General features: G+C 45.1%; 1 protein-coding gene across 3 annotated transcripts in view; it reads right to left on the reverse strand.

Annotated features, from left to right (window-relative positions):
* nr5a2 (nuclear receptor subfamily 5, group A, member 2) overlaps positions 1-23,644 on the reverse strand; it is a 178,168-nt gene that overhangs the window by 52,671 nt on the left and 101,853 nt on the right. For 2 of the 3 annotated variants that reach the window (XM_055642449.1, XM_055642448.1), the window contains exons 5-6: positions 18,701-18,820; positions 5,049-7,486 (exon numbers count right to left, since the gene is read on the reverse strand). In XM_055642449.1, the coding sequence (XP_055498424.1) occupies positions 7,031-7,486; positions 18,701-18,820 (576 nt within the window). In that variant the 3' untranslated portion in view covers positions 5,049-7,030. Of the gene's footprint in view, positions 1-5,048; positions 7,487-18,700; positions 18,821-23,644 lie in introns of those variants that run through there. The other variant, XM_055642450.1, reaches the window with a different exon arrangement.

The raw sequence follows: 23,644 nt of genomic DNA on the forward strand, positions 1-23,644 counted from the left end.
CATCCTCACAAATTCTTTGTTTTTGCTCATAGCTCTATAACTGGTTTAAGAACAAGAGACCCCAGTTAAGCAAATAGTTTGTCCAAGCACCACTTCCAGTCATTTACGTTGCTAAAGCCCTGTCCCATGGTACGAGTTCATTCCAAGAGCTCCCCCGAGTTTAAAAAAAATCAAACTCGTGGTAAGCACGGAGAATGAACGTAGCGGGTACGTCGGAGCTCGGGGACGTCTCTTAGCGGCTCGTAATGCTAACGGCAGGTATTCGGGAAGACTCGTGAAGATTTTTCAACTTGTTGAAAAATGTCCACGAGAGCCCCGAGTACCGACGAGTGGCCATTACCACAAATCTCCGAGTTCGAATCAGGGCAAACTCGGGAGAGCTCTTGGAATGAACTCATACTGTGGGACAGGGCTTTTAATGTGTAGGAAGGAACTGGAGATGCTGGTTTTCAACTCAGTTGTACTGGCTCGGTATAGAAGGAATGGGTGAGACCTATCTTGAGGCTTGGTTTTTTAAAATGTTGAAGTTTGGTTTAATCCCCCATGATAATGCAATTTTGCAAGCATTCTACAAAGTCACAACAAATAACTACACGCCTGCAGCTGATGTTTCAGTGCCTCTGCATCACATGCCTTTACGATGCAGATGAGAAGACAAAGTCGATGCCTTCACTATAAGCAGTCTTGTTAAGAGGTAAATCTGCACCATCAATAACATGGCAGAGGATGCCGTGCTTCTGACATAAATATTTATCATGCAGTGCAAGTGCAGATGACTTTTAAACCTTCATGCATTCATCGTACACATGCACAGCTTGTCAGGTGTGTGCACTGGCCTGGGAACAATCATTGACCGCTCCGCCAGAGAGTCACTACCTGAATTACATGAAATACTGCACCTTGCTCCACCCGCTCCCCGTTTAATGAAGGCTCACTCTGTCACAGTGCTCCTCAAATTGATGCTCCCGTATAGTCCAACCACTCACCCTGGCAGGGCAATATTCACAGCCACGCCATTCACAGTCATTTACTGCCTTTGCTTTTACATTTTTACCTTCAATCTCAATGAATTCACCTTCCTCTGACTTGGACATATGATGAGAGAATGGGTCGACTGGGCTTGTATTCACCGGAATTTAGAAGGATGAGAGGCAGATCTTATAGAAACTTATAAAATTCTTAAAGGATTGCACAGGCTAGATGTACAAAACATGTTCCCGATGTTGGGGGTCCAGAACCAGGGGTCACAGTTTAAGAATGAGGTGTTGGCCATTGAGGACTGAGATGAGGAAACACTTTTTCGCCCAGAGTGTTGTGAATCTGTGGAATTCTCTGCCACAGAAGGCAGTGGAGGCCAATTCCCTGGATGTTTTCAAGAGAGAGTGAGATATAGCTCTTAGGGCTAACGGAATCAAGGGATTTGGGGAGAAAGCTGATTTCGGATGATCAGCCATGATCACATTGAATGGCGGTGCTGGCTCGAAGGGCTGAATGGCTACTCCAGCAACTATTTTCTATGTTACTATGTTTCTATGGATGCTTTTCATCTTTCATAAAAACACCATTGAGGACTACAGAGAGAGGGAAATGCTGTCTGGGGGATAAAACAGAAGATAGACACAAAAAGCTGGAGTAACTCTGCGGGTCAGGCAGCATCTCTGGAGAGAAGGAATGGGTGACGTTTCGGGTCGAGACCCTTCTTCCAACTGAGAGTCGGGGGGGAGAGAGACCTCATCCCACCACATGCTCACTACCCATTGCCAGTTTGCTCCCTAGTCTATTTTAACCCTCATGAGATTTGGCTGATAGTCAGAGCTGTCACTGGTCAACGCAGCTGAGATTAAATAGCATTAACAACCATTTCTACGATCCCACTCTGCATTAAAATCAATTTCTTTCAAACCAAGATGGCTTTTACTCTGTGACTTTTCTATCAGTTTAGTTTAGAGATACAGAGTGGAAACAGGCCCTTCGGCCCACCGGGTCCGTGCTGACCAGCGACCCCCACACATTATCACCATCCTACACACTAGGGATATTTTACAATTTTCAATTAACCTACAAACCTGTACGTCTTTAGGATGTGGGAGGAAACTGGAGCACAGGGGAAAACCCTTGTGGTCACGGGAAGAATGTACAAAATCTTTTCATTGAAAAGGTAGTAGCTCACATGGTATGAAAGAGATTCAGAATATCCAGATTACCCCGGGAGACTGAAGAAGGGTCTCGACCCAAAACGTCACCTATCCTTTTTCTCCAGAGGTGCTGCCTGACCCGCTGAGTTACTCCTGCATTTTGTGCCTATCTTCGGTGTAAACCAGCATCTGCAGTTCCTACCTACAGATTATTTATTTCCCTGATTGCTGGCTTGATAAACTAGCCCAGGATTCAGAGACTACCCCCTTCAGATTCTGTAACATTCACCTAGACGTGAACCATTTGACGATGTTAACAGAAGCGATATTATTGAGGTGTAATCTGGCATCAGGTTTCACTAACATACTGTTGTTGGCTGGTTGCTTACACAATGATGTCAAGTGAAAGCGACACTATCACCACAGGGGAATCAGGCTGACAATCAGATACTGAAGTGGTCACTGGAGGGATGGATTATTGATCTGGATCATGAGTTCAAGCACTACATCATAGTGGTGAAACTTAACACCAAGTAATTAAATAAATGTGGGATGAGATAACTCAACGTCACTGATAGTGAACACAAAACATATGATTGTTGTAACATCCCATCAGATTCACCAATGCCCCTTACGGATTTACCATTGCTCGGGCCCTGGTCTATATATGTGACTCCAGCCCACCAAAACGGTGAGGTATCTCTTCTCTGACCCGAAACGTCACCCGTTCCTTCTCTCCAGAGATACTGCCTGTCCCGATGAGTTACTCCAGCTTTTTTTCTATCTTCAGTTCTCTCAGGTGTTTTTTAACAAGAATTGAGGATGGCCAACACTATGTGAGCAATGCCCACACCCTGCCAGCAGGTTTTAAGTTAAAGGTTGCAAGGACGATGAAATAATTAGGCTGGAGATATCACCCACCCACCTGCATGTCACCGAGTTTTTACGTCAGCATTCTGCACGCACATCGCTGGCAAATCGCCACCAGAAGTCTATGCCTGCTGACTGCAGATTATACTACACAGATACTCATGCTGAAATGTTACGATATGCTTCACCCTAGATGAGTTTTTGCTTTGTCAAGACTCAAGAGGGTTTTATTGTCATGTGTCCCAGATGGAACAATGGCATTCTTACTTGCAGCAGCACAACACAATATGGAAATATAGTACTCTGTAAACAAAATAATTAACGAGAAAAAAAGCTCAGTGTGTGTATATATATACACATACTGTCACAACGCACACAAACACGCACACACACATATATGTATTATATATATAAATATATATATATGAAGATGTGTCTTGACTCAAAATGTCATCTGTTCCTTTTCTCCAGAGATGCTGCCTGGCCCGCTGAGTTACTCCAGCTTTTTGTGTCTATCTTTGGTTTAAACCAGCATCTGCAGTTCCTTCCTACACATGTATACACACACATATATGTAATAATAAAAACCAAACAACAATAATAGTGCATTATAATAACAATAGTAGTCTATGTAGTTCAGACCTTAATGGAAGTGGTAGTACTTAATAGCCTGTATCCATAGGCTGTAGGAGAGAAGTTGTTCCTGAACCTGGACGTTATGGTATTCAGGCTCCTGTACCTTCTTCCCGATGGCAGGGGTGAAATGAGTGTGTGATCAGGATAATAATACTGATACACGCTAAAGTGAGCAACAGCTGTTGAAGGGCCCAAAGTGTGCAGTAACTCAGCGGTTCAGGCAGCATCTGTGGAGAACATGGATTGGTCTGAAGATGGGTCTCAACCCAAAACGTCATCTATCCATGTTCTCCAGAGATGCTGCCTGATCTACTGAGTTACTCCAGCACTCTGTGAAACGTCACCTATCCATGTTCTCCAGAGATGCTGTCTGACCCGCTGAGTTACTCCAGCACTCTGTGAAACGTCACCTATCCATGTATTCCGCAGATGCTGCCTGACCCGCTGAGTTACTCCAGCACTCTGTGAAACGTCACCTATCCATGTTCTCCACAGATGCTGCCTGACCCGCTGAGTTACTCCAGCACTCTGTGAAACGTCACCTATCCATGTTCTCCACAGATGCTGCCTGACCCCGCTGAGTTACTCTAGCACTCTGTGAAATGTCACCTATCCATGTTCTCCACAGATGCTGCCTGACTCTCTGAGTTACTCCAGCACTCTGGGTCCTTTTGTGTATTAAACAGCATCTGCAATTCCTTGTTTCTACACATGTTGAACGACTGTTCATTTTGCTTTTCTCCTGCACCAGGTGCACAGCCAATACTTCACCTAAATATTTGATTAAGTGAAGAACGTGGAGATGGATTTGATCAATACCTACTCATTTCTCGTATCAATTCACATGCAGTGTGGATAATGAATGGGCCGTGAGTGACAAGGCTTTCTGGATTAGAACTTTAATTCTTGGTTTATTTAAAAAACATCCTCCAGTTATTTTTCACTGATGTAAATCTTTGCCAACTTCTGCTGTGATCTTTCGAAAACCATGTCAGGCAGAGGGATTCAGCCACAGGGTATGGACAGTGGGACCACCCCTCCACTGTGGAAAACCATCAACTGGTGTCCATTCAGACATTCTGCAGTGCCAGCAATCCATTGAGATCTAACGGGACCAGCACCACCACTGTACGAGAGGCCCAGAGCATAATTCAAGGCCCTCCCACTATTGCACAAACCCTTAAAGAACAGATACATCGAAAAAATAATCTTATCTTTTCTGAAAAAATTATGTCTGAAGAATGGTCTTGACCCGAAACGTCACTCCAGAGATGCTGCCTGTCCCGCTGAGTTACTCCAGCTTTTTGTGTCTATCTTCGGTTTAAACCAGCATCTCCAGTTCCTTCTTACACAAAATTATCTTTTAGGTTAGTTTAGTTTTAGTTTAGTTTAGTTTAGTTTAGTTTAGTTTAGTTTAGTTTAGTGTTAGGGTTTGCAGTGTGGAAACAGGCCCTTCGGCCCACCGAGTCCATGTTGACCAATGATCACCCCGTACATTAGTTCTATCATACGTTCTAGGGACAATGTACAGATGCCAATTAACCTACAAAGCTGCACGTCTTTGGAATGTTGGTGGAAACCAAAGCACGGGGAGGATGTTTAAACTCCGTACAGACAGCATCTGGGTCAGGATGGAACCTGTACACATTTCTCAGGTGGCTTTCGTGGTCAGGTGCCCTGAGGATACTGGCACGGTGGCAAAGAACAACACATTCTTGCCCTGTGTTCACCCACAATCTCCGTCTATGTTGATGGCACTGAACGAACCCTCTTGCCACACCAACAAATCCTGCTGATCTTCACCAAAGAAGCAACACCCAACTCTAAACACTGATATGACAGAATATTCATTTGGATTTACATATATTGACCTCATAATTTTCCAGGTGATGAATGAGATGGCATTGCTGCCATTAATGATATGATAAACCTGCATTGATATCATTACAATAAAGTGGCTATTGACTAACAATGAGGGATTAACGAGAAGCAGTATCCTCACCACCAATCAATGGCTGTCCTAACCACCATTGTCATCAAAGGATCATAAGGTCAGAAGTGATAAGGGCAGAATTAGGCCATTCAGCCCATCGAGTCTATTCTGCAATTCGATCATCTTTCCCTCCCAACCCCATTCTCCTACATTTCCCCACAATCTTGGACTAATCAAGAATCTGTCAATCTCCGCTTTGAAATTAGCCAATGGCATGGCCTCCACTTCCGTCTGTGGCAATGAATTCCACAGATTCGCCACCCTCTGGCTGAAGAAATTCCTCCTCGTCTCCTTTCTAAAGGTACGTCCTTTAATCTGAGTGTGCCCTCTGGTCCTAGACTCTCCCACTAGTGGTGAGTTTTCAATTTTGGCTGTAGGTGGATTCATTGGCAGTGGTTGAAGTGTCTGCTTGACACACCTGCCCTGACACTGACATTGTTCACCAGTGTGAAAGGGTGATGAACAGTTGAGTGATATCCCAGCATCGGGAGGATTCCACAGAAGATTCACTGGATAGATTTCTGGAATGAAGAGGTGGTTTTTACAGGAAATGTTGAGCAGGATGTGATGGGGAGATTTAGCAGTAATCTCATTAAACTAAACGAGAACTTGAAGGGGCTGGACACTCAAATGTCCAGAGTATCTACCTTCTTATGGGGAGATTAGAATGTGGGCTTCAAACTGCGTATATCCCTCCTCAAGATGGAGATAAGGGGAAGCATGTTCCCACCGCACAATAATAGAGGCCTTTAGTTCCCAATCTCATTCATCTCAGAGATTCCCACATCTGGCTCAGTGATTCACTCTTCAGTCTGAAGAAGAGCCTTGACCCGAAACATCACCTGCCTGTCACTCTCTCTCCTGCCTGTCCCGCTGAGTTACGCCAGTATTTTGTGCCTATCTTCAGTTTAAACCAGCATCTGCAGTTCCTTCCCACACATTTCGATTTACTCTGTACACTTACAGTAATATCCTGTTACTCTGACGGGGAAAATTGTTTTGATCCCCTGAGTTTGACATGTCCAAGGGCTTATACTAGAGGCGGTGTGGTGGTGCAGCGGTGGAGTTACTGTCTTACAGCCCTGGTTCGATCCCGACCATGGGTGATGTCTGTGTGTAGTTTGTATGCTCTCCCCTGGACCACATGGGTTTTCTCCGGGTGCTCTGGTTTCCTCCCACACTCTGAAGACCTTTAGGTTTGTAGGTTGATCAGCTTGGTATAATTGTAAATTGTCCCTAGTGTGATAGGATAGTGTTAATATGCGGGGATCGCTGGTCGGCACGGTCTTGGTGGGCCGAATGGCCTGCTTCCGTGCTGTATCTCTAAACTAAACTAAATGATACATTTCATTTGATACATACAGGAAATGATACATTTCCACCCAGGTTAATAGAATCAACAGTGTGGGATGCAAGTGTGATGAGAGGCCTGAAACCTTACCTTGTTTCTCTCTCCGCAGATGCTGCCCAACCTGCAGAGCGCCCTCGCATATTCTGCTTTAATTTCAGGTTTCCAGCATCTGCTGTATTTTGCTTTAACATGACCAGAAGCCAGAGCTCCAGAGAATAAGATAAACATCTCCCCATGTATAAAGACCGTGAACAACTGCCCACAATATCTTAGCTCGAGAGGCAATGTACCTGGGGACAAAAGGCCAAGGGCATCAGCGTTTGATGAAAATGAATCAGATGTGAGATACTTGCCAAGGCTGAAGAGCACCAGGAACTTGAGGCACACAAACTCTCGCTGGTCGAGCTGTAGTGTGCGGAGTTTCACCACAAGCTCCTGAGCGTGGCTCATGAGATTATTCAGAGTGCTCCCGGCTTGTGAGGCAATCACGGAGAAATCCACCTGGACAACACAAAACAAATTGATCTTTTAAAATTTATAATTTATTACGGCAATTTTAATTCCGAGGAATAACTTTTATATTCCCTGCTTCAACTTAAGATGTGATCACATCGATAATAAAATGCGGTTTAACTTTTAAACCAGGAGATAAGTGCTTGCTTGCTTGCTTTGTGGTTTAACAATGGAGAACAGATTAATAAAGGATCGAGACCAAAGCCTGCCCATGTAGTGCGCTGGTTTCCCACAACCCTTATTTAATCCCAGCAATCAACAATAAGCGAAGGCTCACCAGGAAATGGCGAGCTCTAAAAACTCTGTGGTCTCCTCTAATTTATTTTCACTTCAGACCTTTGATCTTAACTGTGAAGTACTTTGCAACGTTGAGGTGGATGTTGGCTCTGAGAGCATGGTGAGATGCCGTCACCTGGGACTTCTTCAACTCCCCGAGCTGTGCTGTTGGTCCTTCCAGACTTGTCCGCTTGCCAGCAGCTCTTTCAGGTGCACTTAATATTTGCAGCAGTAGCAGATTTGTCTGTGAGGCAGGTCCATATCTGCCACTCACTCAGAGTCGACTATATTAAATTTTTATATTTATTGACAATTCATTACCATAATTGACTGCAGTACGTTCAGCGGTGAAACCAACGTTGCTGCCTCTTAAGCAAGTAAGCCATCCTCTGGAGAAGGATTTGCAATTAAAAACAAGGCAGACTTGAATTTTTTATTGAGTAAATATGATGAGTAGAATCTTTAGTTTTATCTGCAAGCCTAGAGAATTTGAGATGGAGACCAGCTCTTTCTCCTATGATGGATCCGGAGAAATAATTATGTCAGTGAAACTCTCACCCAAAGGTGTCAATCATTGTACATCAATTTAATTGCGCTGGAAAGTATGTTAATGATGCTACCTGTGTGCATCAAGGCAGAGGCGGCTTAGTACTTGAATCAGTTACAACTAATTGAATGTGACCTCTCCTGGCGTCTCCCAATCTGAAACTTGTTGACAATGTGGATGTATCGGATGTGAACCGATGTAACAAGGATGCTCAGAGTCCATGTGTCGACACAAAAGGGCTGGAGTGACTCAGCGGGCCAGGCAGCATCTCTGGAGGAAAGTGGTAGGTGGCGTTTCGGGTCGAGACCCTTCGTCAGCGAATGGTATGTTAGCATTCATAGCAAAAGGTTTTGAGTATAAGAGCAGGGAGGTTCCACTGCAGTTGTACAGGGTTTTGGTGAGACCACCCCTGGAGTATTGCGTACAGTTTTGGTCTCCTAATCTGAGGAAAGACATTCTTGCCATAGAGGGAGCACAGAGAAGGTTCACCAGACTGATTCCTGTGATGGCAGGACTTTCATATGAAGAAAGACTGGATAGACTCGGCTTGTACTCGCTAGAATTTAGAAGATTGAGGGGGGATCTTATAGAAACTTACAAAATTCTTAAAGGGTTGGACAGGCTAGACAATTATTCCCAATGCTGGGGAAGTCCAGAACAAGGGGTCACAGTTTAAGGATAAGGGGGAAGTCTTTTAGGACCGAGATGAGAAAAAACATTTTTTACACAGAGTGGTGAATCTGTGGAATTCTCTGCCACAGAAGGTGGTTGAGGCCAGTTCATTGGCTATATTTAAGAGGGAGTTAGATGTGGCCCTTGTGGCTAAAGGGATCAGGGGGTATGGAGAGAAGGCAGGTACGGGATACTGAGTTGGATGATCAGCCATGATCATATTGAATGGCGGTGCAGGCTCGAAGGGCCGAATGACCTACTCCTCCACCTATTTTCTATGTTTCTGTTTCTATGTTTCAGACAGTCTGATTTGTTCAGACAGTCCGAAGAAGGGTCTCAACCTGAAACGTTACCTATTCCTTTTCTCCCAGAGATGTTGCCTGACCCGTTGAGTTACTCCAGCTTTTTGTGCCTTTTTTCGGTTGAAACCAGCAACTGCATTTCCTGCAGTAACCACGTGTGATGGAATTTACCAGCAGGCATCTTTCATTTATTTTAAGTAACGCTCCGACTGCTGTTCTCAGGCAACTGTCTAAGTAATTGTGACTGCAGGCCATGACATCGGATTGATTTAAGGGACTCCAGCAAACACACTATACAGAAACAAGAATGTTCGTCATAGTTGGCCTTAACTGTACATTTGGAGTCAGTTGAAAGGCAGCTCACTTGAAGTAAACCGGCACTGATGTGCTGGAGATTCCTGACTGTAACAGAACAGGAGCTTGTTTAGCCTGCACTAGTTCTATCCTGCAGCAATGCTGGCACTCTCTCTCTACACGTACCTGCAACTTAATACCTTCCCAGTATTTATCCAACTCCCCTGCCTAGCCCACAGCACTGAAAAATGTATGTATTCCTGTATGTGGTCATTTTCATGTTTAGTAAAGGATGTTTAGTAAAGGAAGGACATTATTGCCATAGAGGGAATGCAGAGACGGTTCACCAGACTGATTCCTGGGATATCAGGACTGTCTTATGAAGAAAGACTGGATAGACTTGGTTTATACTCTCTAGAATTTAGGAGATTGAGAGGGGATCTTATAGAAACTTACAAAATTCATAAGGGGTTGGACAGGCTAGATGCAGGATGATTGCTCCCGATGTTGGGGAAGTCCAGGACAAGGGGTCACAGCTTAAGGATAAGGGGGAAATCCTTTAAAAACCGAGATGAGAAGAACTTTTTTCACACAGAGAGTGGTGAATCTCTGGAACTCTCTGCCACAGAGGGTAGTTGAGGCCAGTTCATTGGCTATATTTAAGAGGGAGTTAGATGTGGCCCTTGTGGCTAAGGGGATCAGGGGGTATGGAGAGAAGGCAGGTACGGGATACTGAGTTGGATGATCAGCCATGATCATATTGAATGGTGGTGCAGGCTCGAAGGGCCAAATGGCCTACTCCTGCTCCTAATTTCTATGTTTCTATGTTTCTATGAGACAGTTGGTGTACAGTATATATACAGCAGTTCTGTGTACACTGACAATGACAATTAAAATTGAAAATTGAATCTGAGGTATATGCGAATATATGTGAGTGTATGTGATATATATATATATATATATATACATGCTTTAAACCAAAAATAGACACAAAATGCTGGGGTAACTCAGCAGTACAGGCAGCACTTTGGAGAGAAGGAATGGGTGACGCTTCGGGTCTTGACCCAAAACTTCACCCATTCTTTCTCTCCAGAAGTGCTGCCAGTCCTGCTGAGTGACTCCAGCATTTTGTGTCTATCTTTGATTTAAACCAGCATCTGCAGTTCTTTCTTACACAATATATATATGCGTGTGTGTGTGTGTGTGTGTGTGTGTGTGTGTGTGTGTGTGTGTGTGTGTGCGTGTGTGTGCGTGTGTGTGTGTGTGTGTGTGTGTGTGTGCGAGTGCGTGCGTGTGCGTGTGTATATAAATAATAATTAAAAAAATTGTGCAGCCATGGAACAATTTCAGTGCCAGAGATTGATCCCACATGATGTACAGAAGAGTATAGACTGGCTGTCTGAAACAGATACTCTCCGAGATTATAGCAGTGGGCAGAGAGAGAAGGAACAAGGGGATTATTCCAGCACAGCCACACACACACCCTTTCAGTGTTGGCTTTGGCCCAAAGTGTTTCTCCTGCTTCTCCATACAGGTGTAGGGTGAGCTAGCGAGGAATAAAACTGCCACAGATGTGACAGGGAAAAAAATTGAATTCAAAATTAAACGTGGAATAAGCTAACAGTGTTAATTTGCAATTATTGATAGAGAGATGTCAATGTCAGTGTTTAGATCCATCTGTGGGATGGGGATTCATTCTGAACCAACGTTGACCAGCGATCTGCTGATATTCCCATCAGGAATGTTGCTACAGGATGTCAAGTAAGCCAGATCTCCCGGATCAGTGTTCTGGAGATGTCTGAACAAGATCTCGACCCGAAACACCACTTATTCCTTTTCTCAAGAGATGCTGTCTGATCCGCTGAGTTACTCCAGGTTTTTGTGTCCATCTTTGGTTTAAATGAGCATTCTTGGGAGGTGAAGCAGGTAGGTTGGAGGGTAGCTGTGAGCTCAGGCAAACACGCCATAGATAATGAGGTATTTAGCCCGATGGTCTACAACCAGGACTGAAAACCTAGCATTCAAAATGTCCCGGTAGTTATTAGGTCATAATGTCATAAGCGATAGCAGTAGAATGAGGCCATTTGGCCCATCAAGTCTACTCTACCATTTAATCATGGCTGATCTAACTCTACCTCCTAACCCCATTCTCCTGCCGTCTCCCCATAACCCCATAATAGTAGGTGTGGTTCAGCGTACACTGTCAGCGCAGATTAAACGTGTTCGATGTTTTGTTCATGTCACACGTTTCAGTTTGAAACTACGATGTACACTGGCATGAAATTAGATAATCCGTTAACATCAATTGGAATTAGGAGGAACAACTGCAAAGGGAGGGTAGCGTTTCACGTGCTCCCTAACAAACGGACTTAGTTGGGAGATGCTGGCTGATGCCTGTCATTTTAATAGAGTGTAAAATAATGGAAGATAATGAACTGTTTGGCATCGAGTTGTTCCCCAATGGCAAAGCAATACCAGATGTTCATTAATCAGTGTATGCAAATGCCGGCAAAGAGCAGCGCTTGTGACCTGCAGGCAAGCACGCTGTTGGAGTTCCGCAACGTGCATGTAAATGGAGGCTGGTGTGTACTCGGGGAGAACTAGTGCTGCTGCCCTCTCACGGGAACCTTGCGCTGCTGAGAAACAGAGTTGACAACGTGAATGCTGTACAGTACTGACTCACCCATCATATGTACACCAGCATTCAAGTCCAAAAGCCCCAACTCGGGTAGGATGGAAGTGCAGATGCTGGTCTACACCAAGATGCTGCCTGACCTGCTGAGTTATGCCCCTGTCCCACTTAGGAAACCTGAACAGAAACCACTGGAGGCTTTGCGCCCCACCCAAGGTTTCCGTGCGGTTCCCGGAGGTTTTTGTCAGTCTCCCTACCTGCTTCCACTACCTGCAACCTCCGGCAACCACCTGCAACCTCCGGGAACCACATGGAAACCTTGGGTGGGGCGCAAAGTCTCCAGAGGTTTCCGTTTAGGTTTCCTAAGTGGAACAGGGACATTACTCCAGCAATTTGCGGCCATCTTAGCATCAAAAGCGGGTATGTGCAGGCAAATCTATATTAAGGTCATAAGGAATAGTAGTAAAAATAGGCCATTCGACCTATCAAGTCTACTCCGCCATTCGATCATGGCTGATCTATCTCTCCCTCCTAACACCATTCTCCTGCCTTCTCCCCATTACCTCTGACACCCGAACTAATCAAGAAATTGGATGGTAGTTTTATGATGTGCAATTTTCAATGATTTTCCCACTACATCAAATGTCCTTGAAATTTAAAAGGTGTGATCCAAATGAGTGATTTTGAGAAGAAAATAGTTTGCTTATAATTGGCGCACATTTTAACTTTTCATCTTTGAAATCACACAGTTCACAATTTTGGAGAATTGTTGGGAAAGCGGAGAAATTTGTGGCAAATGTTTAATTTAGTATTTCGCAGCTTATTACGTCACATGTGTAATTACAGCTGGGGACGCCACCGGACCTGGGCAGATGCACAATGAAATGGAAGAGATCGCAAACGCGTCTTGTTTTTCTGCAGAGAGCGGTTTCTCTGATCTAAGGGCGAAGTAATGAGAAAACATTCCTGTGTGTTTCCAGATCAGTGAGTGGTCATATTTGAATCAGAAATGGAATTCCAGCCTGTGGAATTTCCCAGACTATTATAACTGCTATCAGATGGCAGCCCTGGTGTGGTGAAGATAATATCTCAACTTACCACATTTACTAAACCAATTTCAGTGCCCGTTACTTAGTCCTTCTGCAGAGATGGTCTTTGTGGACAAAGGCCCATAAATACCTACTTGCCCTGGGGCCCCTCAAAGCTGAACCTACCCCCAGTCTCACTCAGTCCACATGAGGCAAGACTGATATCAATGGTCCATTTTTATGAGTGAAAGGGACATCAATTTAATGTCAAAAGGTCACTAGGACAGAAGTGATCAGAGCAGAATTAGGCCATTCAGCCCATCAAGTCTACTTTGCCATGCAATCATGGCTGATCTATCTCTCCCGCATAACTGCTGACTCCCGTACTAATCAAGAATCTATCTATCTCTGCCTTAGAAGATCCGCAGCCTTCCACATGTTCCTCACCCTCTGACTACAGAAATCCCTCCTCATCCCCTTCCTATAGTAACGTCCTTTAATTCTGAGACCTCTAGTCCTAGACTCTCCCACTAGTGGAAACATAACTCCCCATCCACTCCATCCAAGCCTTTCACTATTCGATAAGTTTCAATGAGGTCCCCCCTCAACCTTCTAAACTCCAGCGAGTACAGGCCCAGTGCCGTCAAATGCTCATCGTATGTTAACTCATTCATTCCTGGGTAAAATGTGCATCACTGCCTGCTACTATCACAGAAGGTATCAGTTATGCTTATCAGAGCCGAGACGAATTTACCGAGTTAAATATTGCATTCAGCAGTGGCCAACCAATACACTTCCAAATATTTTCTGAAGAAAGACTGGAAACCATTCCCGTTGCTTAGTGAATGAATCAAATAACTTCCGAAAATGCTCAACACTGATAACTCATTGATGTGTACAGTGAGGAAGATCAGCGGGCTTGTTTGTGTGATTAAATAAAGCTTTGTGCCTACTGCTCAAGCAAAAAACTCCTCACAATGCATCAACTCAACTTTAAAGCTGTGTTGACTTATTTATTAGAATTTAAAAAAAATCCCAAACAACTTAATCCATCTGAAAACAGTGATCTTGTGCTATCGTCCTGTCATATCTTACAGTGAGGCATCAAAGCTTGAAACATCACCCCCCGGCTTTTGCAAAAATGCATCAAAGCATTAAGCCTTAATTATAAATAACCTGCTGTTATGATACCAATCACAATACTGATAACACTCTGCAGCAGACAATGCAACAAGACAAAAAATTGTTATTCCTTTTATTTCGCCTTTGGCTGCTTTTTCAACGTCACACACAATATATCAAACCTAGGGTTATGTGTGGACTAACTAACAAACACGAGCAGCAGAGGAAATTGTGCTGGTGAGGCGGAAAACTTCCTCAAGAACTATTGATTAAGTAACAAAAGAATCTGCCACTCATGGCCAGTAATTTAAACTGGAGCGTTCTTTAATTGCCTTAAAGACCAGTGTGTGTGTGTGTGTGTGTGTGTGTGTGTGTGTGTGTGTGTGTGTGTGTGTGTGTGTGTGTGTGTGTGTGTGTGTGTGTGTGTGTGTGTGTGTGTGTGTGTGTGTGTGTGTGTGTGTGTGTGTGTGTGTGTGTGTGTGTGTGTGTGTGACATTCAGAGAGCTGTGTTTTAATGCTCCAAGAACAGAGAAATGACTTGTACTTTTTTGACCAAAATAACCTCTGCAGAAGTGAGATCTGTTTGGCTCAAATGCTCAAATGTTTATTCAGCGCACAAGGCAACTAGCTGGTTGTGTGGGGCAGCGGTCGAGTTGCTGCCTTATAGCGCCAGAGACCTGGGTTTGATCCCGAGTATGGGTGCTGTCTGCGCAGAGTTTGTATGTTCTCCCTGTGACTGCGTGGGTTTCCTCTGGGTGCTCAGGTTTCCTCCAAAATACAAAAGAAGTGCTATTCTGCAGGTTAATTTGACTTCGGTAAATTTTTTAATTGAGACCACACCTGGAGTATTGCGTACAGTTTTGGTCTCCTAATCTGAGGAAAGACATTCTTGCCATAGAGGGAGTACAGTGAAGGTTCACCAGCCTGATTCCTGGGATGGCAGGACTTTCATATGAAGAAAGACTGGATAGACTTGGCTTGTACTCGTTAGAATTTAGAAGATTGAGGGGTGATCTTATAGAAACTTACAAAATTCTTAAGGGGTTGGACAGGCTAGATGCAGGAAGATTGTTCCCGATGTTGGGGGAGTCCAGGACAAGGGGTCACAGCTTAAGGATAAGGGGGAAATCCTTTAGGACCGAGATGAGAAAAACATTTTTCACACAGAGAGTGGTGAATCTCTGGAACTCTCTGCCACAGAAGGTAGTTGAGGCCATTTCATTGGCTATATTTAATAGGGAGTTAGATGTGGCCATTGTGGCTAAACGGATCAGGGGGTATGGAGAGAAGGCAGGTACAGGATACTGAGTTGGATGATCAGCCAGGATCATATTGAATGGTGGTGCAGGCTCGAAGGGCCGAATGGCCTACTCCTGCACCTATTTTCTATGTTTCTATGTTTCTATGTTTCTATGCCCGTAGAGTGTAGGACCGTGCTAGTTACATAGGGTGATTGCTGGTTGGCGAGCTGTTTCCACGCTGTATCTCTAAAGGCTAAAGTGATAGAGCAGTACATGTGTCTTTATGTTCACATTGTATAAATTACACAATGCAAGAGCTCCACTCTATGCTCCAAACACATCTGATTTGTGGGATCTTTAGTGCACAAACTGAGTGATCTAGAAGAAGGAGTTGTATAAAACTGGTGAAGTTGGGAAACATATTTTGTGATCAATACTAATTCACATGAACAATTCCACTGAAGCAAACCACGTGTGTACAAAGCTGTATCCAAACTACATTCAACGGCAGTAACAATGGTGGGCCATGACCCTGAGCCCGGGCCAAGGTCAAACATGCCTACTAACACCTCAGCTGAATATCCCACCCATCAATGTAGTTGTATGGAAGTAGGATGTAGCAAGGAAGGCAAATGCAATGTTGGCATTCAATTTGAGAGGCCAAACATAGAAACATAGAAACATAAAAATTAGGTGCAGGAGTAGGCCATTCGGCCCTTCGAGCCTGCACCGCCATTTAATATGATCATGGTTGATCATCCAACTCAGTATCCCGTACCTGCCTTCTCTCCATACCCTCTGATCCCCTTAGCCACAAGGGCCACATCTAACTCCCTCTTAAATAAAGCCAATGAACTGGCCTCGACTACCCTCTGTGGCAGAGAGTTCCAGAGATTCACCACTCTCTGGGTGAAAAATGTTTTTTCTCATCTCTGTTTTAAAGGATTTCCCCCTTATCCTTAAGCTGTGACCCCTTGTCCTGGATTTCCCCAACATTGGGAACAATCTTCCTGCATCTAGTCTGTCCAACCCCTTAAGAATTTGTAAGTTTCTATAAGATCCCCTCTCAATCTCCTAAATTCTAGAGAGTATAAACCAAGTCTATCCAGTCTTTCTTCATAAGACAGTCCTGACATCCCAGGAATCAGTCTGGTGAACCTTCTCTGCACTCCCTCTATGGCAATAATGTCCTTCCTCTGATTTGGAGACCAAAACTGTACGCAATACTCCAGGTGTGGTCTCACCAAGAATATGAAAGCAGGGATGGAATGCTGAGGGTTTATGAGGCCAGCTTTGGAGTATTGTGAGCAGTTTTCGGCCTAATTTCTGAGGATGTGCTGACATTGAACATGGCCCAGAGGAGGTGTACAAAAATGATTGCAGGAATGATTGGGTTAACATGAGGAGGGTTTGATAGCTCTGGGCCTGTACTCGCTGCAGTTTAGAAAGATTAGGGGATCTCATTGAAACTTACTAAATAATGAAAGACCAAGATAGGAGAGGATATTTCCAGTATTGGGAGAGTCTAGGACCAGAAGGCACAGCCTCAGAATAAAAGGATGTACCTATAGATTGGAGATGAGGAGTCAGAGGGAGGTGAATCTGTGGAACTCATTGCCACAGGTGGTGGTGGAGGCCAAGCCATTGGGCATTTTTAAAGCTGAGATAGATAGGTTTTGGAATAGAAAGGACATCAAAGGTTATGGGGAGAAGGCAGGGGAAGGTAGTTGAGTGGGAGTGATAGATCAACCATGATTGAATGGCAGAGTAGAATCGATGGGCTGAAAGGCCTAATCCCGCTCATATGGTCTTATCTATCCTGGGCTTCACCATACAGCAGAAGCATGCCCAGATTAACTCCAGGGTGAGTGTGGCTACAGACATTGATCAGAGGCAGGATGTTGTGTTCCACGTCATCCATCTCCTGACTGCGCAAAGCCTTTTCACCATCTACGAAGCACAGGCCAGGAGAGTGATGGACCTCCCTGCACTTGTCTGGGCTTCATCGCCACTAGGATGCACAACATCCCGAATATGCAGCCAAACCCATTGATGTAACATTAGTGGGCGGCACAATGGTGCAGCAGGTAGACGTGCTGCTACACAGTGCCAGAGACTGGGCTTTGATCCTGAATTGAGTGCTGTCTGTACGGGGTTTGCACGTCCTCTCTGTGGCCATGTGGATTTTCTCTGGGCGCTTCGGTTTCCTTCCACACTCCAAACATGTGAGGGTTTGTAAATGAATTTTCCTGTGTACAGTGTCCTGAATGTGTAGTGAGTCGATGAGAAAGGGGGATAATATACAACTAATGTCAGTGGGTGAGCGGTGGTTGGCACAGACCTGGTGGGCTGAAGGGCCTGTTTCCATGCTGTATCTTTAAATCCCTGAGATGCTGTCTGACCCGCTGAGTTATTCATGCTTTTTGTGTCTATCTTCTCTAAACTAAAAACCGTCCTTCCAGAACCGGGCTTCCTTTGCATAAATTAGCATTCCCGTTATGTCTTTATAACAACACACCAAATTTTCATTCACTGTTTCCTGGCAGCAGTTTTATGTAAGTTTCCAGTCTAGTAGTGTGGATAGGTGTAGGATGGAACTGCAGATGCAGTTAAATCGAAGATGGACAAAAAAACTCAGCGGATCAGACAGCATCTCTGGAGAAAAGGAATGGGTGACGCTTCATCTTGGGACCCTTCTTCGGAAAGGTTTAGGTTTGGAAGGGTCTGGGCCAAACGAGGGCACGTTAGACCAGTGTAGGTGGGGTGTCTTGGTTGACATGGGCTAGTTGGGCCGAAGGGCCTGTTTCCATCTTGTACACTTTTAAAATGGAATTACTATTCTCATGGATGGGATTATCCCCCATGTCGTTATCTCAACATCACTCTGTCACCAACAAATGATGCCACACAAGCTATGTGGGGAGGTATTGATGTTAGTTTTATTACCGCTAAAACAAATATAGGCTGGATGCCGTGTTTGGAAGAAAGCAGAATTTAATAGCTTCTTTGCAGTACTGTAAAGGGGTGAGAGACCAGTAACTGGACCCAAGGTCTTTGCATCAGGGTAGGTCTTGCACTCGACACTCACCTGCTGCCCAGTCACCAGGAGGATGGCACCTTCTTTCCAATGTGCCACTTGCCTGTAAATGTGATCCAGGATTAAAAGCTCACTCCAGCAGTTCTGAAGTAGTTTCATTTGGTCATCAACCTGCCAACACAGACAAAGAGACATTTGGTCAGTGTTCAATTGCCCAACATTTACTGTTTTGATGGCAGACTGCCTTCCCTCAGTAGTGGGACCACACATGGGCACAATGACTCCAACACATAGTCAGTCCATTAGACTGCACTGTAATACTGACACTGGAATAGGAAACATCATCCACATGGACATATAACATTATTAAGGGATTGGACACGCTAGAGGCAGGAAACACGTTCCTGATGTTGGGGGAGTCCAGAAGCAGGGGCCACAGTTTAAGAATAAGGGGTAAGCCATTTAGAACGGATGTGAGGAAAAACTTTTTCACACAGAGAGTTGTGAGTCTGTGGAATTCTCTGCCTGGTGGAGGCTAGTTCTCTGCATACTTTCAAAAGAGAGCTAAGAGCTCTTAAAGACAGCGGAGTCAGGGGATATGGGGAGAAGGCAGGAACGGGGTACTGATTGTGGATGATCAGCCATGATCACATTGAATGGTGGTGCTGGTGCAAAGGGCTGAATGGCCTACTCCTGCACCTATTGTCTATTGAGTGAGGCTTTTGACAAGGCCCTGCATGGTAGGCTGGTCCTCAAGGTGGTGCGTGGTCTTGGGCAAGTGATGGGAGCCAGAGGCTGATGGTGGGAGGAGGCCACAAATGGTAGTGTCCAGCAGGGCTCAGTGCTGGGCCCTTTGCTCCATCTGATTCACATTGACCACTTGGACGTGTATGTAGGAGGTGTGATGTGCGCTTCTCTGAATGGCAGGGATGTTGGTGATTCAGTGGGCAGAGAGGAAGGTTGCCTAAGACTACAGCAGGAATTAGATCAGGTGGAAAGTTGGGTGGAACACTGGCAGATGGAATTTAATCCAGAGAACTGCAAAGAAATACCCAGGGGCAGGTCATAGAGATATAGAAACTAGGAATGGCAGATACTCATTTACAAAAGAAGACACTGGTTGCTAGAGTACCTCAGCGGGTTAGGCAGCATCTCAGGAGAGCATGGATAGGGCATGGTGAGTCTGAAGATGGCTCCCGACTCAAAACATTAACTATCCAGCACTTTGTGTCTTCTCAGGGTCGGGGACAGAGGAATGTTGAGAGAACTTAGGGTTCAAGTCCACCGTTCCTTGGTAATGGCAATTCAGGTAGGTGGGGCAAAACAGCACACATATGGCATGCATGCCTTCATACTTTAGGATGTAGAATATAAAAATTGGGATGTTGGAACTGTTCCAAACCACTGGTTATACCGCACAGAGTAGCTTGTGTAGTTCTGGTTACGGGAAGGATGTGATTGCACTTGGCAGAATGCAAAGGCCATTCACCTGGGTTGCAGGACATTAGTTATGGAGAGAGACTAGGCCTATGATGAAGATAGACACAAAATGCTGGAGTAACTCAGCAGGACTGGCAGCATTTCTGGACAGAGGGAATGGGTGCGGTTTCGGGTCGAGGCTCGAAACATCATCCATTCCTTCTCACCAGATATGCTGCCTGACCCGCTGAGTTACTCCAGCATTTTGTGTCTATCTTCGGTGTAAATCAGCATCTGCAGTTCCTTCCTACACACCTTGATATTTGATGGTTTATTTTCCCTGGAAGAATAGAGACTTTGACATACAGAGACGTACACACACACACACACACACACACACACACACACACACACACACACACACACACACACACACACACACACACACACACACACACACACACACACACACACACACACACACACACACACACACACACACACACACACACACACACACACACACACACACAGTGTTGACATCTGGAACTCACTTGGCAGAGGAGGTAGTGGAGTTAGATACAGACGCTGTGTTTAAATGATATTTAAACAGGCATAAGAAACGAGAACAGACATAATAGGGCCAAATGGGATTTGTAGATGGGCAAAAAGTTTGGTACGGACATAATGGGCTGAAGGGTTCTTTTGTGGTCCTGGACAAGAATAAGTTTCAAGCTAATTATTTGCCCAAATGGATCCATTTTTTTTTCACAAAAGAGATTTCAATCTGTAATAACATAGCATCAATAGTATAGGTTACATTTTAATAACTGTGCAGTCCTCAAGTTATATTTTTCAGAGGAATATTAATAACTGCATTATGTAACTAGTAACAGCTGACAGGTGATCGATACATACTTATCTGAAATCTATACATAGTGTGAGCTAGAAATTCTTTGCCGTGGCCTTTTATAAGTACACTGTGTCAAGGAATTTAATCTAAAATATTTGTGCTTCAATTATGAGATTTCAAAAATCTGTTTTGATCGCCGTGTCTACAATGTTGATATCCACAAAAGCACGAACACACTGTGAGTGACGTTGAACAGTGAGTTTTACGGCAGCTGTGGGAATGTTGAGAAGGTGAGGTGTGAACAGTTTGGTGTGGGTCGGTGGTGAGGGAGAGGGGAGCGTAGCGCAGAGGTGACAGTCACACACCGCGATCTTGCTGAATGATGGGGCAGGGCTCCAGGGGCTGTGTGATCTTCACCTTGATCAATTGAAAGATGCAGCACAGAAACAGGCCCTTCGGCCCACCAAGTCCACCCCGTCCATCGATCATATTCACAGATCGAGACCTGTTCAATTCTCGATCATCCAGTGACCAAGAATGGGAGTACAGGCACTGAGATCCACCAGTATTGAGACATTGCAGGTTTGTATAAGAGGTTGGCCAACATTAGCAGTTGCACAGATGGACGAGATGGCCCAAACAATTTGCCCGGCTGCCCCTCGGTGCCCATGTCGTGTCACGCATGAGATGCAAGGCAGCTGGCACAAAGCACACACGCAGACATGCACCATGGCCCGTCTCCACGTCGGCATGCTAGCCTGGCAATGGAGGAATGCCCTGGGTTGCTTGGCAATGGAGGTATGCTCAGGATTACCTCATGACAGAGGTAGGCCCAGGGTAGCCTAGCGAAGGATGCAGGCCCTGGGTTGTCTGACAACGGTGGTAGGCCCTGAGTTGCCTGGAAACGGAGGTAGGCCTGGGTTGCCTGGTGACAAAGGTAGGCCCGGGGTTGCCAGGCGGCGAAGGAATTCCCTGGGTGGCCTGGCGACAGATGTAGGCATAGGGTTGCTTGACAACGGGGGTAGGCCAGGGGTTGCCTGGCAACGGAGGTGGTCCGTGGGTTGCTTGGGAGATGGGGTTTATTGCATGGATGGAACAAGCAGTCAGGGTTGTCAGGGGAGGGCCAAAACTGTGGGGGAAATGAACATCGAAGGAATAGACATTGGGGTGCAGGTTTCTAGCTGGGTAGTGAGGTGTTGGGTAGAGATAATCAGAAAAGGGCGATTTTGTGTGACAAAGACAAGATCGTGTGGCCAGAAGGAAGGACCGGCAGGTCGCGCCCTCTGCTCGTCCTCTGAAGACTGGAGAACCTGAGAGGAAGATGGAACCAGCAATGGTGGACGCAACATCAAGGGCCGGTAATAGACTGAACCGGGGTCTTATCTTCCGCGCCTTCTAGGTTGGCTGCAGGAGGCACAAGGGCTGAAGGGACGATGGGTCGTGGATCGTGCTTAGGCTTGGTAATACTTTACTGAACTGTGTGCAACAAAGAATTTAACTTTACGTCTGTGCATGTGATAATAAAGAACCATTGGCCATAGACCATGGTTACGTGTAACGTGTGGGACTGAACATCAATGACAGCTCCTCAGAAAATGGAAGCCTCTGACTTCCCCAACCACAGTCCAGGATGGGCTGCGGAAACAGGCCTTGCCTCTCAAGTTACGATGCACTTCCCCATTACATGGATGTTCAAATGAGTTTTACCCAAGAGTGGACCTCAGTGCCTGTCCATCTGCTCTTGATCATGTGATCGGAATCAGATCTGGTGAAGGCCACCCAGCCCCTCGAGCCTGCTCCATCATTCAGCAAGATGGTGGTCAGTGCGACTGAGGCCTCAACTCTGGGCAATACTCTCCATCACGGACTGTCTCCTCTCTTTTGAAGATTCTTTCTACACCTGCTGTAAAAATATTACCCTTGCATCCCCTCTCTCTCCATCCCTCTCCACCCAAGTCGTTGTACTAGTTTTAAAGTCGTCTTGTTGAGTCTCATTGTCTGTAACTCATTTTCACCTAGCCCTCAGCTAACAACTTTCCTTTATCATTCGTTACTTATTTTGCACAACTTTCATTCATTTGTTCTATATCTCTCTACATCACTGTCTATATCTCTCGTTTCTCTTTCCCCTGACTCTCACTGAAGAAGGGTTTTGACCCAAAACTTCACCTATTCATTCGCTCCAGAGTTGCTGCCTGTCCAGTCGAGTTACTCCAGCTTTTTGTGTCTATCTTTGGTAAAAAATATTCAGTTTCCTTCGAGGAAAGCAATTCCAAACACTTGTACTCTTTTGAACAAGAGAGGAATAAAGGCTGGCCCTGATTTAATGGGCGACCCCTCACCTTTCAACAGAAACCCCTGTTTCAACATCTTCCCACCAGAGGACACCTCCTCCCCACCCTGCCATGACCCCATCAACATCTTGCCAACTGCATCATGGAGAATAGTTAATGTGCACAAGAAATCATGAATCTGGCAAAGGAATTAATTATCAAAATTGTAAACTGCTTTCTACACCTTTCACTTAACATTTTCCCAGATCTGAAATAAATAAATGATGTGTTAGTCATATATATTGCATTGATTTAAATGAACATAGACCAAGTGCTGACCCGTTGGGTCTGCTCCCCAACTCAAGAATCCACCACTCACCCGTTCCCCCAACGCAAGCCATTCCCCCAATGAAATTGCACCACTCACGCATAGCCCCTAACTCATTTGTC

This window comes from Leucoraja erinacea, chromosome 10 (genome assembly GCF_028641065.1).
Source record: "Leucoraja erinacea ecotype New England chromosome 10, Leri_hhj_1, whole genome shotgun sequence".
Taxonomy (NCBI): domain Eukaryota; kingdom Metazoa; phylum Chordata; class Chondrichthyes; order Rajiformes; family Rajidae; genus Leucoraja; species Leucoraja erinaceus.